The sequence below is a fragment of the Rhinolophus ferrumequinum genome, chromosome 15 (assembly GCF_004115265.2).
Source record: "Rhinolophus ferrumequinum isolate MPI-CBG mRhiFer1 chromosome 15, mRhiFer1_v1.p, whole genome shotgun sequence".
In the NCBI taxonomy this organism is placed as follows: Eukaryota; Metazoa; Chordata; class Mammalia; order Chiroptera; family Rhinolophidae; genus Rhinolophus; species Rhinolophus ferrumequinum.
This window is the reverse complement of record NC_046298.1, coordinates 34629381-34647187: the sequence shown is the minus strand read 5'-3', so window position 1 is coordinate 34647187 and position 17807 is coordinate 34629381. Positions and strand designations below refer to the sequence as shown.

Sequence of the window (17807 nt, the reverse complement as noted above, 5' to 3'; positions counted from 1 at the left end):
CCTAGGAGATGATGGCTAAGGTGTACGCGCCAGCATCTCCTAAGGGATAAGTCGTTAGCTGGTCACTTTGGAACAAGCACACTTTAATTCCAGTGACATTTCATCAAGGCTTGGAAGTAGATTCTGTGTTCATAAGAATACTTCCCAACTTTAGTAAAGCCAGCAGCAGAAAGGACTTATTTGGCATTTGATGGCAGTCGAACTATTTCAGAAATGTCACATTGTCCTAACTGCCTCAGGGCTGTGTTTTAATAGTGTGGGTGCTGGCGTCTGTAGTGATGGCAGTCATTCTTGGTGAGAGCCACGGTAGTCACGCTCATTGACTTCCTCGAGTCACTGAAGGAAGGATTCTGGGTGGATTCGTGGGAGGTCCCTCATGTACAGGGGAGAAGGGTCTTCCCATGACCTTAAATTATGAATCACTGATGCATCTTGGGGCCACTGTATCCTGAATGCTTTTACCACTGTCTGTCTCCAGGCCCCATGGAGAGAAGCTGCCTGGGGTAATGGAAAAACCATTCTGGCAAATCCAAATTCTAACCCCAGCCTGCCCCCTCGGGAAGTCACTTAACTTTTCTGAGCCTCAGCTTCTTCATCTGTAAAATGGAGTTGTGGTAATAACCTACCTCACAACGTGGACGTGAAGAGTCATGGAGTGTCTTAGACCGTTTGGGCTGCCCTCACAAGTTACCACAGCCAGGCAGCTTATAAACAACAGAATGTAATTCTCACAGTTCTGGAGGCTGTGAAGTCCAAGATGAAGGCACCGATAGATTCAGTGGCTGGTGAGAACCTACTTCCTGGATCACAGACGGCCATCTTCTCTCTGTGTCCTCACGTGGCAGACGGGGCAGGGAGCTTTTTGGGGTCTCTTTTATAAGGACACTAATCCCATCCATGAGGGCTCAGCCCTCATGACCTAATCACCTCCCAGAGATCCCACCTTCAAATACCAACACATTGGAGATTAGATTTCAACATCTGAATTTTGGAGGGAGACAAATTTTCAATCTGTAGCACTGAGCCTCACTCAGTTTCCTCTCCTACAAAGTAGTTGTCTCCCTTGATGGATGGCTGAAGAATTGAATGAGAGCATAAGTGTTAACACATCTGAATGATAATGGCTGTTACCTTTTGAGACTTCCTGTGTGCAGGGTATTGTGCTAAACATTTTATACATGTCACCTTATTTAAAGAAGTCTTTAATTTGTTATAAGGAAAGTGCTCTGATTATTCCCATGCTACACATGAGGAAACTGTGGCCCAGCGGGATGATTTGCTCAAGAAAAAGCCAGGAACCGAATCCAGGCTGACGATGGTTCCAGGATCTTAAGCTGCCCCTCGTAGCCCTGAGGGGGCACCCTGGAGGGGCCCGGGGGCTGCCTGAGTGTTGGCCTTTCTCTCAATTCACTCTTGGCCACTAGGCAGGCAGGATTGCTCAGAGCCCCCAGAATAGATCTTGCTTGAGGCCAGGGTGGGGTGGAGTGGGGGCCAGGGGCTGTGCAGCTAAGCTCCACCGGCACCCACATGCAGGCCAGCTCCTGGTTAGCAACTGAGCTGGGGGTTTGGGATTCCTCTCGGAGCCGGTCTGATTGGGAGGCAGTGAACAGCTTCTCCCAGCACCCTCCTAACTTCATTTCTCATTTTTGTTTGGGTGTCATTCATTTCCTCTCGGTGACTGCTTTATTGTTTTCCATTCTCTAAAGCAGTGCCTTTTTTTGATTTCCTGTAAATTCCTCTATAATCATACTCTTCCCCACAAACATGAGATCATAACTGATAATTTCTCTTCTTGTGCTGGGTATTGCAGTTTGAATGTGGAGGTCAAAAGTTGAAACTTAGTAAGAGCGGGCGTCTCACTTCCATAATTTAGGCTGTGGTTTTACTTTCCTGTTCTATAGATGATTAAATTGATCCGCAGGTAGGGCGGGAAATAAAATGAGATGCTTTTGTACTGTCTAATAGCTCGGTGCCTCAGATTTCAGTTAAGTACCTCTGGAAGCGTTGCAGGAGAGCAAGCATGTCAGCAATTGCCGTGCGCTTTCTTGGGTTTTAAGTGAGACTGTGTGAAATTGAGTCATACACTGGTTTTAGAATTGTTAATTACATGGGGCTAAGGTGTCCTGCCTGTGTTAATCAAGCAGTGGGGTAACATCTCAATTTCTACTCCCCGGCCTTTCTGTGCTCCGGAGGTGGTGACGTGTAGATGATTCGGAGGCAGAAGCACACACACCAGGACCCTATGTCCTTGTATATGTCCCAAATTAGAAAAGGGACATAGATGATGGCCTAGATTCTTGGTGTGTATGCGAGAAGTATTCCAGTAGGGTTGCTGTCTTTGTCTCCCAACAAATAGGCATTTAACCCTAAGTTAACGAGAACACCAAGTGGAAAGTGGGATCCTAAGCAGAGAACTTGACCTACGGTGCACCACAAGGCAGGAGACGGATGTGGAAGCATCGGACCCTGGTCCAGGGCCCAGAGATGGAATCCCCACACCCCTCCTGCATGTGGCCCATGTTGGCCTGGCCCTAGTCAGGTCTCAGGCACAATCAGTGCACAACTGAGCTAAGCCATCGTGTCTTCATGGCTCTGGTTTCTCTGAGAGGACTCACTGATTAAGCCTCCTGAGGAGATGTAATTCCAACCAGCTCTTTCCTTTCTGTCCTGGCTACTATTCTGGGATTTTACCCTTTGCATCGCTGGGTCACGGGGGTGGAAGGAATGGCCATGAGGGTCCTGTGGTATTGAATTCCCACCTGCCTCTCCCACAGAACTGTCCTCCATATATTCATCTCCAGGAGAGATGGAATTCCTGTCCCTTGAAGTGGGTTTTGTTTAACGCTATGGCACTCTGATGCTGAGAAACTGATTTTGGAAATAACTTCATCCTATCTTGCTACTGTTTTCATCAGTGGAGCATTCAGATCCCAGTTAATTGATGTCTTCATTCTGCATTTAATGGCCAGAGGCAGTTTCGTGACCTGTGAATATTTAAGGGGGAAAAAATTGCACAAATGAATCTCAGCCTAGTCCAGCTTTTGTCATTTCAGGCTTCCAGCAGGGGACTCTGAGCTTCCCCCCCCCCGCCCCACCCCCTCCCATTCCCATGGGGCTGCCTTTCTACTTGAGCAGTCCCCTCCTCGGTGTGAGCTGACCGGCACAGCCAGGAGCTGGGGACCCTGTGTGCTCCATCTCCCACACACACCGGGCACCTCCTTTTCCTGGTGGAAGAGCCTGAACTGCCCTCTGCCCAGACGCCTTAAGTGGCATCAGTATTGTCCTATCCCCTGATGCTTCATGGAGGAGGTGGCCTTCATCCTCTCCTGGGAATAGAAACCTTGCGGATCACAGTTCTAACCAACACCCGCCACGTCATTGGGCCAGATAAGGCTGAGCTGAGTTTGACACTAAGCATCCGTCGCTCCAGAGGCCGTTGGACCCGCAGAGGTGGGACCACAGCCGAACCCCCTTTTCCCTGCCTTTTTCTGTGCTCGGGAATAATGGAAATAGGTTCATCAGATTCAGGGCAGTGAATTCTTCCTGAAGACGGGGAGAAAGTGTGCAGCGTGCTGGGAAGTCTTATTATTTGCTACAGTCATCTTTAAAGTTTCTGGTGCTAGTGTCATGGAGATAAGTGGGCCAGGCTGGCATGCCTGGCGTCTGGGCCAGACTCGAGGCCCAGAGCACCCTATGGATAATTGGGTAAGCTGACACACAGCAGACGTCTATTTTCAGGGCCTTTACAGCCTGGATTACATTGGGCCAGTCCAGTGCTCGGCAGGGCCAGTGTCTCCGGAGACTGCCTCTGTGGGATAACTTGCCCTGGTTCGATTTGATTTTTTTTTTTTTTTTTTTTATGTGATGAGAAGTCTTGAGTAAATCAGTTAGAGGCCTAGTTTGTCGTCGTCCCCAAAGTGGAATCGGAAAAGGAAAACAGGACTCTGGTCCTCGATGGCTTACACATGCTCATCATCTCTGAAGGGAAGAGAGCGTGGCTTGGGCTCCAGGTCTCTTTGTCCTTGAGCTGCTTGTGTGCTTTCCCCAGCTCATCTCCAGAACGAGGGCGCTCAGGCCGCAGGGAGGAGGCCGAATGGAGAGCCTGGGAGGTGGGCTCCTAGTGGGTCAAATCCTAGGGCTGTCAGTGGCTGGGGGCCAGGCAGTGGTGATGGGAGTCTGGGCTGCTGGGCCTGTGGAGGCTGTGCCCCTGTCCTGCCCCGGCCATGCCAGGCTGAGCAACGTCCCACACTGACCTGTGAACCCCCCGAGGTCAGCGGAGGAGGCCACCTTTTCATTTCGAAATGAGGCCATTATCTCTCCTTGTTGGAAGTGAGGTGTTTCCGGCTTAGGTGCAGTGCCCAGGTGCTATTTCTAACCTGCCGTTGCTACGTGTCTGCTTTGGGCCAGGCACTGTTCTGGCCCTGACACCCTGCCCTCCAGGGCCCCGACCTGGGAGGAGACTTCGGTGAAAAAGATTACAAGTGGGATAGCTTACTGAGGATTGACATAGACTGCCCAGGAAACACTGAGAGGGGATTCAGCCTGGTTTGGGGACGGGGGAGGTGGAGGATGAAAGGGCAAGTTCCAGGTAAAGGAGTCCACTGTGGGGTGAGTCAGGTGGGGCCTGGAAAGCCTTGGGAGTCACCTTGTAGTTTTAACTTCGTCCCAAGGACATCTAGAGGCCACTGAAGGTTTTAAGCAAGGTCAGATGTGCACTTCCTAAAGATCCCCTGCCCTGTCAGGGAGCAGACAGGCCTGAAGGCTTGCAGACCAGAAGAGGCAGGAGGGGTTGTCCAGGCTGGAAGGAGTGGGGTCTGGGTGGAGAGACATGGAGGGTCTGAGAGACGTCGTGGAGGTGGATTCACAGTCCTTGGTCATCAGCTGGGTGTGGGAGCAATGGACGGACCAGAGGGAGGTGTCTGGGATGATGTCCTGCTTATGTTTGAAGCAGCAGAGGGGTGGCAGAGCTGTGGTGTGAGACGGGGGTATGTGGGTGGGTCGGAGTTTCCGTCCTGCTGAGCTGGAGGTGCCTGGGGAACCTACAGGTGGAAGTACAGGTGGGAGGCCTGTGCCAGAGATGGGGCTGAAGGGCAGGGAGGGGAGGGCCAGGCAGGGAGACCGAGGAGGGGAAGCAGCAAGCAGCGCCAGAGGACGCAGGGCTCCTCTTCCTCGGGAGGTCACCTGATGCCTCTGGATTTGGCAGCTGGTGTCATTATCTCTCACATTTTGGTGAGAGGGCAGCCGGCAGAGCGATGGGCGTGGAAGGGAGAATAGGAGAAGGGGAATTGGTTTGGGGGAAAACATAAAAGGTGCTCTCTCCTCTCTCAAGCCAAGGACTGTTTTGGTTTCCTTTTTAGAACTATGGCTGGGTAGTTGGGGCTACAACTTGGCTAGAGGAGGGAGAGGTAGGTGAGTGTTCGTGGAGCTTCCATTAATAGGGGCCAGATGAATGGAGGAGGCTGGGGCTCCATCTGAGCTGAGCCCAGGTGTGTGTTGGGGAGGGCTGAGCCTCATCAGGAAAAGGGCACCCCTTCCCTTGGAGGGGGTATGGAGGAGAGCAAGAGGGGGAGGGCAAGGCTTGGGAGTTTGGAGAAGAGGTGAGAGTGCCCCCACCTGCTGGCTTCTCTGTTCTCCAAGAAGGAGGAGACGGGTTCATTCGTCTGCTGAGAAGGGAGGGAAAAGAGCTTAGGAAGGTGGAGAAAGTTGAGGGTAGGCCTCCTGCATGACCCACCCCCCACAACTCCTGGCAGAGAGGGGGTGGGGTGAAGGCCGTGGGGCTGCTGACTGAGAGGTGCTGTGCCATCCACCCAGCGCAGGACCCCCGCACAGCCCCCCTGGCCCTGAAGCATGCACGCACGGCACAGGCTCTGGTTTGACCCTTATTTGGCTAAGCCTGTGTGGATAGATGGGCTTGGGGTCTAAAGTATTTAACCAGAATGGTGGCTGGAAGGATGGAGCAGGGAGCTCAGCTGAATAGACAGGCAGAAGGCCAGAGGCAAACAGCCTGGGTCTGTTCCCACCTTTGTGGTCACTGGTCATCACTGAATTCGAGAAGCGAGGAACACGCAGCAGTGGGGAATGAAGCACCAGGGCCCACTTGGTTATCCTGTGGGGGGAACTGGAACTCAGAAGCCTGAGCTGCTCAGCTGAGTCCCGCCCGTGGCTCTGCACCCTCACCCTCCTGGGCCCAGGAACGAGCTTTCCCGGGGGGTGGGGGGCTGCTCCCCATGCCCTGATGCAGAATCAGAGGCACCTTTATGGTGACAACGAACAAACTGTTAGGCTGCAGGGTCTGCCCCTCAAGAAAGAAAACATGTTCATTTGGAAGAAGTCTCAGTGGGCTTGGGGGTTTGCCTTTTCCACATTCCCCAGAAGGTTTTACGGTCTTAAGAGGGCGTCACTGTGCTGCAAGAGGCCTTCCTCACTTCCTGGTGACAAATTGCTGGCTGTCCCAGCTGAATGGCATCATAGAGATGGTGTGAGCGAGTGTCTCGGGCTGCTTCTGTGAAGTCCCCAGGGTTTGCTGCCTCTGGTAGAGGCGGAGGCGGCTTCCCTGACAACCGCCTGCCTCCACTGAGGCCGCTTAGGGTGGTCAGGCTTCAGAGGACGGACGGTGGCTGGATGAGAACTGCCCTGGGCGGAGGGGCAGGCGCTGGTCGGCCGTCGTCAGACACTCTGGCTTTGTCGATCTTCAGAGCACTTGAGTATGTTCCCTTTGAGAGAGGGACAGGGGCCACGTGGGAGCTTTGGTGAAGATGGGTCACCTTTCGTAAGGATGCAGAGCTGGCCATGAGGGATGGCTGAGGAGTTGCTTATTTGAAAGGGTAGAGATAGAAAATGAATATTTAGCTTCTCTGTGTGAGCCTTACTTGGGGATGATGTTGATTGTGAAAACCAGAAACCTAACCAAATTTGGGCAAATTCACATGAGTTGATTGTGAGGACCCCAGGAGCCCCCTGGAGTCTTGTTGCCGGAAGGGCAATGGGTCCCTACAGGTCAGCAGGGTCTCTTGGTTGCACCTCCGGCCCCACATAAACCCCCCTCTTATTGCTGTTTCTTTCTTGTCTGCTCCTGTCTCCTGCTTCTTTCTGCAAACTGGCTATTTCCACTTCATTCCTGCACTCAGGCTGGAACTGGCTGCACCACCCAGTCCGCTGTTCCCACCCCCACCCCTGTCTCAGGCAGAGGCCCTTAGGCATTCCTGGGTTATAGGTAGGTGGGGGTTCAGAGGAAATGGGAAACCTCTCCAACCAACTGGGCAGAGAGCCCTAGGAGGCAGCATACTTAAGATTCAAGTCCAACAGTCTCACCACGTTGATTTTGTTGCGATTTTATAGATGAGGAAACTGAGTCTCAGTGAGGCAGGGTGTGCCTGGCTGCAGAATCTGGGCTGCTTCCACTACCCACAGTGCCTGCCAGATACCCCGGTCTTATAACTGGCAATAGCCTGCACTCCAGAGGCTGGCTTTAAGTCAGGATGGGCAGTGAGTGCTTAGTGCAGTTTTCACGCCTGGAGCTTGGTAGCCCACCCTGTCGCCACCCCCATGCCCACGCAGCCCGTCAGCAGCCTGGCTGGGCACAACCTGGCCCTGTGCTCCTTCCCAGGCTGTGCAGGTGTGGTGGCCCCAGGGTCTCCCTGGAGGCGGCCAGCCAGCTCCTGCTAGAAGTTACTAACTCGCTGCTTTGTTTTTCTCCTCCCTGAAGCCGGGTGTTTAAGACGGACATGGAGCTGGAAGTTTTGCGCTACACCAATAGAATCTCCAGCGAGGCCCATCGGGAGGTAAGCAGAGCCCTGGCTCATTCTCAGAGAACAGCATTGCCCTGTGTGGGATAAGAGCTCAGCGTCCAGATACCCTGTTTCCCCGAGTAAGGGGAAAAAGTAAGACCCAGCCGCACAATCAGCTCTAACGTGCCTTTTGGAGCAAAAATTAATGTAAGACCTGGTCTTAATTTACTATAACATAAGACCGGGTATTATATTATATTATATTATATTATATTATATTATATTATATTATATTACATTACATTACATTACATTACATTATAGACCTGGTCTTATATTATAGTAAAATAAGACCAGGTCTTATATTAATTTTTGCTCCAAAAGACACGTTAGAGCTGATTGTCTGGCTAGGTCTTATTTTTGGGGAAACACGGTAGAATATCCCAGGGTGGCTCTGGTCCCTAGCGTCATGCGAGCAGGCAGGAAGTGTCGCTTCATTCCAGGCACACAGCGACAGCTCTTTTCTGTTCCCCAGTGGGGACAGGGCAGTGACAGCAGAGGTTCTTAAGGCACCCACCCTCAGGAAATTATCCAGCAAGAAGCCCCCACGTCCGGGAAGGTGGGGCCTTCTCCTTCCTGCCGTTCTGGCAGTCCCAGCTCCTTTCAAATAATCTTTTGTACTTACCCATGCTTCAAGCATATTCATTACAGATCTTCATTTTCTGAAAACGTCCCCACACGGTTCTTTCCCGAACCTTCCCACTTTACCTGAGGAGCAAGAGCAAGTAAGGAAGTGTATTTTTTGAAAGATGGTCAGGGTGACTGTGGTGCCTGCTTGGTTGACAGTAACAGCTTTGTGTCAGGAGAGAGACAAGGGTCATTTGTGGGCAACAGAATTTTGTATGAGTTCATTTTCACTGTGTTTCATGGGAGTTAAACAAAGGAAACCTTTTAGGGTAATCATAGCTTTCGGAGCAGTAAGTGATCCCCGACATCTCGGTCAAATCTTAACTGCCCTCAGTCCTCCGCCACCTGAGCCCCAGCTCGGTGCTCGGTGCTTATCGGCTTCTGAACGGAAGTGCTCCAGAGTGGTTTAAATAAACCGTGTGGCTTTGAGAGCTTTAAAAAAGTTCTAATTTGTCACATTTCTGCAGCACCGTGTGCCCATAACAGCCTCTTTTTATTTTTTTTAAAAGAAAGAAAAGAGATTCTTTTGAAAAAGTGCTGTACCTTGTGTGTCAGATAGTGCTACTTATGTCCTGATACAAATGTCTTTGCTTAATATCCATCCTCCAGGTAATGAAGGCTGTAAAAGTGGGAATGAAAGAATATGAGATGGAAAGGTAAGCTGCTGTGCTTCTCCGGGTAAAGACTGAAATGTAAACACAGTAATTTATGTTCCCTGAGCCAGCAGCTGATGAGGCACCGCGGTGACAGGCGCAGATTGAGTGCGGACAATGAGCAGGGCGTCAGCATCGTGGGCAGCGAGGATTTTTCCTCCACGTGCGGCCACCTCGCTGGCTCTTGGCAGAGTGTTTGATAGTAATGGTCTTTGATTACTTTTCAGGCTGGTTTAGTGCCCCATCATTCCCCTCTTTGGACTTTGTGCAATTTGCAGGCAACTTTACCAAAGAGCGGCTATTGTGACTCTGAGAGGCGCTAGCTAGTAAAACAGCTTGCCGTTTTTATGTGTAAACATGGCCATTGTGTCTGCTGTGCTTGGACAATTGGGTCTTGGGGATGGTTAAGTGGCTCATAAACGGTTCTGGAGAGCTCCATTGGCCTTGGGCTCCAATTAGGTCTACAGTGAGCCAGTGCCACCCTGGTATTTCCTGGGGCTGCCCAGCCGTGATGGGCAGGTGGAGGGGGGTGGGGACCAACCCTGTGATTAGAGTTGGAACTTTCAGCCCCCCCCTCAACCAGCGCCCCCCCGGGGAGAGGAGGAGGGCTAGAGATTGAGTTGGACCCATGAGTTGTACCTGCGTAATGGAACCTCTATAAAAACCTTAAACCACATGGTTTGGAGAGCTTCCAGGCTGGTGAACGCGTTGAGGTGTTAGGAGGGCGTATGGAAATGCCTGGAGAGGTTATCCAAGTTCCACGCGCTTTCCCCACCCCTTACCCTGTGCATCTCTTCCATCTGGCTCTCCCTGAGTTGTGTCCTTTATAATAAAGTGGGAACAGTAAAGCGCTTCCCTGAGTTCTGTGAGCCGTTCTAGCATGTTATCAAACCCAAGTTGGGGGTTATGGGAACCCCCAGTTTAGAGCCAACCAGTCAGAAGGGAGGCCGGATTTGTGACTGGCATCTGATGTGGGGACAGTCTTGTGGGACTGAGCCCTTAACTGGTGGGACCTGTGGTAACTCCAGCAGTTGGTGTCAGAATTAAATTGCAGGACACCCAGTTGGTGTCCACAGAGAATCAGAGACCTGGTGGTATGGAAAACCCACCCATTTGGTATCCTAAGTGTTGTGAGTGCAGAAAAAGAGAGTTTTACTCTCGTCCCTGCTTCCCAGTCCTGGGCTGCTCCTTCCTACCTGGCCTTGAGAGCTTGGCGTTGCCTCCCCTCACCCACCTGGCCAGGCCCAAGTCCCCTTGGGGCACCGTCAGGGCCTGCTCTGCCTCCACGCCCCTCGCAGCCTTTCTGGCGTGCTGCCTTTGTCAGTGCAGGCTGAGGGTTAGGATAGGGTCAGCGAGGGCCGTTACGTTCACCATCACGTGGCTTGGGCATAGATGTCTTTTTCAGAGTCCAACCTTGACTGGAGTCCTGAACAGGGAGCCTCTTACCCTGGGTGGTAAGAGGTTAACATGGTGTTGCTATGGCGTTCCAGGATGGGGTCATGGAACAAGTGCTTCGTCAAGGACCCGGGAGGACGGGGACGGCTTGTGGAGCCTTCCTGGCTGGCCTGTGCTGCAGTGCGGAATGTGCTCCGAGATTCCCAGAGCAGAGCCCCTGCCCCACAGGGATCGGGGACAGGAAGAGCTCTTTGGGACTCTCAGGGAAGTGGGCTGGGCAGTGGTCCCCGAGACCAACTCTGCCCCAGAAATCTGTTCTCAACTGAATTGGCCCAAAGTGACCCACAGCTGATGCCTCAAGTAAAAATAACCCAGAAATTGGAGCAGGACTAGCTTGCCCCAGTGTGGAACTCTGCCGTCTGCTGCATGCTGGCAGCCGTGTGCCCTGTGCTGCAGGGAGCCCAACTCCGAAGGTGACTCCTAGGAGGGTCGTGAGCTGTCCTCTGCATCCCAGAGCCCAGCTGTGTGACAGTTGGACAGGCCTGTGTATGAGCTCTGCGTCAGGGGTGGAACCCTTGAATACTTCCCCCAGTGCCTCATTCCTCCCACCCAAGGTAACGGCAGTCTTTTTTAAAAATACCTCCCCCCCCACCCCAGAAAAATAGTGTAATGAACCTCAAAATCCCCGTCAGGGTGATTGTTTAGTTTTGTCTTGTAACATTAAGACCAAATGCTAGCCATTGTGTTATTTCACCTGTCAATACATCAGTGGGCGTCTCAGTTGGTGAGGATGTCTCTTTCCTGTACATAACCACCGTATCATTAGCACCTCTCACCAAATTAGCAATAATTCCTTCATAGCATCAATATCTAGTCCATATTGGTCTAAAGCTATCTTTTTCGAGTTGGTTTGTTCAAGTCGGGATCCAAAGTCTACGTGTTGCGTTTGACTATTGTTTGAGGGACAGTCTCTGGTTAAGCTGGGCTCTGGGGTGATCTTACCTTTGTCTTCAAACTGATCCGCCTCCCCCACCTCCCACATCCTTGGGTTCGCTGCGGTGCAGCCACCTCTGTGGATCAGGACGGCTCTCAGAGAAAGGAGCCTGAAGATCGTGACCAGAAGCAGCTGCCCGGAGGCTGTGGAATAGAATCAGTTCAGCTTGATGTGCCAGGTGTGTGCCCTGATGTGCACCTACTGTGTGCTATGCCCAGCCATGGCTGGCCATGGGAGATACAGAGGGGACGCAGTGCCTGCCCATGGAGACATCTGATCTGTGGGTCCCTGCGAGCTAAGAGCGAGGGTTCCTGGGGCAGAGGGTCTGGAGGGAGCTGGGGGCTGCTCTGGGGAAAAGCTGAAGCAAAGATGACCAGAACAAGCTCAGAGACTGTTCTGAAGGTGGGTGGGGTGACTTTGGAGGCAGAGGGTGTCACCTTGAGGATGGTAGGGAGATGGTTTTCCTAGGACATGTCACATCTTGGGGTGTCCCTGGCCAGATTTGAGGAGGGCACAGTCAACTGCCAGTGCCAGCCTAAGCCCCTGGGACATCTGCAGCTGTTAGGGGCGTGACTTCCCTTTGCCTCAAGCTCTCTGTGGGTGGGTTGGATGAATGGACAGGAGAAAGAAGAAAATGTCCCGAGCTATTTTTCTGCTGTCATCTATACCACTATGAACCTTAGCCTTTAAAAAAAAAAACCACAAAAAGAAAAACTAGGTGAGGAATATAAAACCTCCATGGAAGCTGGTGTTAGTCTCCCACGGGGTGCGGCGCTTTCCACGTAGGCAGGGCTGATCTCTGAGAAGGTCCCAGCCGGCCAGATTCCCGGGCAGGCCACTGACCCCTGGCTCAGAAGAGTATCCCTAGGACCTGCTATAGCCAGCCCCAGAAGGGCAGGGACCCCTGTGTGTCCGGACTGGAGGGAGGGTGGGGTTGGTGGGGGCAGGAGATGGGCCTCACTTTCTAGAAAGAGGGCATCCCACCCTCCAGGTGATGGTTCTCAGGCTGAGACAAAAGAGATGCTGGCCACGAGACCCCGTTCTAAGTCTTATGCTTTTTTGTTTGTTTGTTTGTTTTATTACCAAAGGTTTCTTATAAAGTTTTGAGGGCATGTTTTAAAATGAGGAGGGCGCTGATGGCAGTTATTAAGACACCCCCTCCTTTGTGCTGTGCCTGGGAGTGGCGTTTCAGAGGAAATGAAAATCATTTTCCGCAATTGAGGTGTAGTAAATTGTGTTAAACCAATAAGACATTAATGTTTGGGTAAATCAGGCGCTAACAGCATCTGACTGCAGACCCAATCAGGCAGGCCATTTTACCGCCTCATATTATTTAATGTTAGTGGCGTAACCAGCTTGTAGCCGGCTGGCATGGGGCTGGCAGCTGAATCAATTACCTGCAAACACTAATTTAGAGCATGCTCAATTGGCTGTGTAAGCAGGTCCCGGTTCACATTTGCCACAAGGAGATTAATAACTTGATGTTTTTGACAGCCTGGGACCTTAATTGAAATTACATTCTCTTTCTCTCCACGCTGGGAATGGGGCACTTTGGGACCTCCCGTGACAGCTTCTTTCGGTGATTGTGGGAGTCATTTGAAAGGCAAAGGGACTGTGAGCTGTGCTAGGGGGACAGCATCGCGTTGTCCTCCTCAGGCTGGGATGTCTCCGACCCCATCTGAAGACCCTCGACAAGGCCTGGGTTTTTCTCTGCTCTTGTGTCACGGGGAACAGCTCATAGTAACAGTCTCCTGTTTTCTTTCAGTCCTTTGTTAATGAAGAACTTGCCCAGCTGTGCTACTCTGAGCTAAGAGTCTCCTTGCTTTTTCCCTGCCCTTTGGCCAAATGGAGCGAGTCAAGAGTCTGTGTGTTCGTTGTGCTCCCTGGGTCCAGAGTGGGGGTGGGGGACGGAGACCCAGCCTGAGGGGTTACTTCTTTCCACCCTGTGGGCACACACACACACCACCATGCACCACCCACATATACCACGCATACCATACACGCACACACAGCACACCTGCCACTAACAACACACCACACATACGTACCCCCCACTCACACATCACACGTACAGACATGCACTACATCACACATACATCACACACATACCACACGTATGTGAACATCCCACACACAGACTCCTGACATACACACTCCTTACATACTACTTACACACCACACCACACACACACACACACACACACACACACGCACACACCACACACACGGGGTGCTGGGGTTGGTCTTTCAATTTACCCCACCCCACAGAGCAGATTGCAAAACTCTTGCTGTGTTCTTGTTAAACAAAGCCAGTTGTTTTTTTCTTTTTTGAGGATTAGAAAATTTAAACTCCAGTGAGGTGGGAGAGTTACAGGAAACCCCACAACCCTACTAACCTGTGGTGATTATGGCTGCAGAAAGCACAGACAGTTGAGACAGACAAGCTGCTTTGTTCTGTCCACCCCCCACCCCAGGCCTTACCCTGCAGAGTTGACTCCTGAGCTATTCCTCACTTTACCCCTCCCCCCACCCCCGGCTGATGCAGGACTGGCTGCATTTCCGGCTCTCTGGAGGCATCCAAGCCTCTCAGCTTAGTGCCCTCCTCTTTCATCCATCAGTGCCTCCTGGCAGGGTGTAACTACTGAAGGACCAGCTCTCAGACGATGCCTGGGCCCTTCCCTCACGTGGGGTCTTGGCCCAGGCAGGCCCTGCTCCGCGTATAGGCATGGTGGTCAGACGGGCCCTGGCCACACTCTTCATAGGTCATGCAGAGGATCCAGGTTTCACTGGTGATGGACGTCATCAGGAGGTTCTTCTTTCCCTCCTTCCTGGACGCTCTGGAGATGTACAGCTAGCATGAATGCTAGGAGTGGTCTGACCTGATCTGGTCTCAGCCTGGGCAAGCCTGGGCATCACTGAGGCCACCCTTAGTTTACCTACCTCCATGAAAGTGCTAAGAGTTTTGCTTGGAGGCTTTGGAGCAGGTCTGAGTCCAGGCAGCCTCTGAGACCCGCACCCCCTGGGTAAGAACGGATATGACGGGCCCTTCTCTGCGGGCCCGGTCACTGTGGGCAGTGCCCCATGCCCTCCATAGCAGACACAACCCCTCTCCATTGGCCACCTTGAGGGCCAAGGCTATGGCAGGCTCATTCAAAAAGGGCCCCCTGAGCCCCCAGGTCTGAGGATGGTGAAACGCATTTTTTGCCTCGTGTTGTGAGGCTGATGCAGGTTTCCTGCCAGCACTTCCTTGACTGTTGGAGACAGGCCACACACAACCTACCACGAGGGGGTTCAGGAAACCCCCGTCTCTACAGTGTACCCTCAGGAAGGCAGCCCTGAGTGCTGCACCTAGCTGGCCGCACCTCAGTGAGCTGAGCCCTTTCCAAGAGCCAGGGCCGTCTTGAGGGGACAATTCCTTGGAGTACAGAGGAGGCTTTACATTATCCTGGGCGGCTCCATACCGGGCAGGGCACTCCTGTCCCGTGTGACCCCCCACTCAGCCTGCTGTGTCCACACCACCTGACATGAGGGAGGAGATTCGCTCTCCATGAGGTTTAACAGATCCCACTTTCTGACACCTTGGTGGTAGAGAGGCTGTGAGATTCTGGCTTAAAGCAGGGAAAGCTCACTTTGCCTGTAGGCGTAACTGATAAATGGGTACATTCAAGGCACAAACCAGCTTGGTATTCAGCCAGAAAGCTGGACAAAGAACCAGAGGTAAAGGCTTCCTGCAAATATGCAGCCTGGTTGATGCAGCCCTGATTAGAATCTTTGGGGACAAAGCCAGTAGAAATAGGCATTTTCTTTTTAAATGGGAGAATCCCATTAAGTAACAGTGGTGACCGCAGGCATCTTTATAGGTTTGTGGCTAGTGTTTCACCTTTGAACTTGATTCTGACTGTTGATTTCCGATAAATACAGAGGGTGCCAAAAAAATGTACACACATTTTAAGAAAGGAAAAAACTGTATTCAAATTGTAATAATATATACCGATAACAAAAGATGAATACAAGTCATGTGCGCGAGTATACATTTTTTTGGCACCCCCCAGTATTTATCACCAGTTTAAGGAAGTAGTGTTTTCTTCCTGACTTGCTAGGAGATTTTATCAGGAAAGGATGTTGAATTTTATCAGCTGCCTTTTTGGTATCTCCCTTAGCCGTGTGTGTGTGTGTGTGTGTGTGTGTGTGTGTTAATCAATTATAAACTTTGTATTTTAGAATAGTTTTAGGTCACAGAAAAGTTACAGGAATACTACTAGACAGTTCCTACATACCCTGCATCCATATTCCGCTATTGTTAACATGATTATGGTACATTTGTCACCACTCATGAACAATATTGATACTCGTTATTATTAACTAAAGTCCACACCTCATTCCAATTTCCTTAGCTGCTCCCTGCTGCCCTTTTTCTGTGTTCCAGGGTTACCCCATAATGCCTGTAGTTGTCCTGTCTCCTTAGGCTCCTCTTAGCTGTGACAGTTTCTCACTTTCTTTGCTTGTGATGACCTTGACAGTTTTGAGGAGTACTGATCAGGTATTTTGTAGAATGTCTTTCAGTTTTAGTTTTTCTGATGTCTTTCTCATGGTCAGACGGGGTTTATTGGGAGGAAGACCACCGAGGTAAAGTTCCACATTCATCACATCATATCAAGAGTACAACCTGACCTGTCACTGATGTTGACCTTGGCTACCTACCTGACAGAGGTAGTGTTTGTCAAGTTTCTCCATGTCAAGTTACTCGTTTCTGCCCGTTTCCATGCTGTAATCTTTGGGAGGAAGTCACTGTGTCCAGCCCACCCTGGAGGAGCAGGGAGTTACGCTCTGCCTCCCTGAGGGAGGATATCTGCATACACTACTATAATTCTTCTGTACAGGAGATTTGTCTCTTTTCTCCATTTATTTATTTATTAAACCATTTACTTATATCTGTATGAACTCATGGATATATATTAATGTATATGTTATACTTTGGATTATAACCCAGTATTATGCTATTTATTTTGTTGCTCAGATCATCCCAGCTTTGGTCATTGGGGGCTCTTTCATTTGGCTCCTGTATCCCTCCTCCCTTCGTCATTTTGCCTTTTGAGCACTTTCTTCCTTTCTACCACTGCAAGATGCTCTAGGTTTATCTCAGCCATTTCTCCAAGGAGCCCTGGTTCCTTCTATTGGAGAGTGGTGTCAGGTACCAAGACTGGGCGCTGGTGTACCTTCGATGAATTTCATGTCCAGACTTCCTGGCCAATGTGACATCCCTGGCACATACTCTACTTTGTTGTGGTGGGTTATTTTTTTAGTAAGCCACAGGACTGAAATGTTGAAGCCATATATCCTAGTGGTGACAGCATGGTCTCTAGAGACTCGTGTCCTGTGTTTGAGTCCCAGGTCTGCCACTTGCGGTGTCTCAGTGTCCTCGTCTGGAAGGAGGATAGGAATAGTACTTCCCAGATGGCTAGGAGGATTTGGTGAATTAGTATATGGACAGTACATAGAATAGGCCAGACACGTAGTAAGCATTATAACGATTGCTTTGTTGTTATTCTTTACTAGCATTTTACATAGACTCAACATAGGGGACTGAGCTATACATTTTTTAAAAAACTCTCTTAGCCTTATTTTGAGATCAGGATGTTTGTAATCTTGATGGGGAACGCCACATTTTTCTGTTTTCTAGAACAATTTAGAAAGCAGAGGGACTGTCTGTTCCTTGAAGGTCTAAAGAAGTACTTTGATATTATCAGAGCTTATTGTTTCTTTGGGGAGAATTTCTTTGATAATGTTCCGGGGTTTCCTATGGGATTGTTTTATTCTGACTCTATCCCTCTTTAGAGTCAAGACAGTACATTTTCCTGGGAAGTTCGTGTTTTTGTCAAGAATTTTAAACTTATTCGAACTGAGTTATTTTATTTTCTTAAGTTGGAAAAATACCTCCTATATCTGTAGTTATTTCCTTTCTCGTTTCTTTTATGATCTATTTGTGTTCTTTCTGTATGGATTAGCATTGCCAGAATTGTATCAGTTTTATTGATCTTTTCATAAAATCAGTTTTTAAATGTATTTATTAGCTCTACTGCTTATCTAACTCATAGATTCCAAATTTTAGTATGAATTCCTTTCCCCTTCCTTCCTGACTTTGTTTTGATCATCTGTCTTTTACTTTAGTTGAATCTTTGTGTATTTTCATCCTTTCTTCTTTAGTATGAGATGAATTTTGTCTAATGAAGTTTTGAATGCTGCCTTGACCATATTTTAAGAAATTTTAATTGATTTGACTTTTTGACTTAAGATATGAACTAAGAGCATTTCTTTTAATTTCCAGGTAGATGTGGTTGGTTAACTTTCTTG

General features: G+C 50.2%; 1 protein-coding gene across 1 annotated transcript in view; it reads left to right on the top strand.

Annotated features, from left to right (window-relative positions):
- PEPD (peptidase D) overlaps positions 1 to 17807 on the top strand; it is a 109522-nt gene that overhangs the window by 35973 nt on the left and 55742 nt on the right. Inside the window, exons 8-9 of the mRNA XM_033127282.1 lie at positions 7706 to 7781; positions 9024 to 9070. Coding sequence (XP_032983173.1) covers positions 7706 to 7781; positions 9024 to 9070 — 123 coding nt within the window. The remainder of the gene's footprint in view (positions 1 to 7705; positions 7782 to 9023; positions 9071 to 17807) is intronic.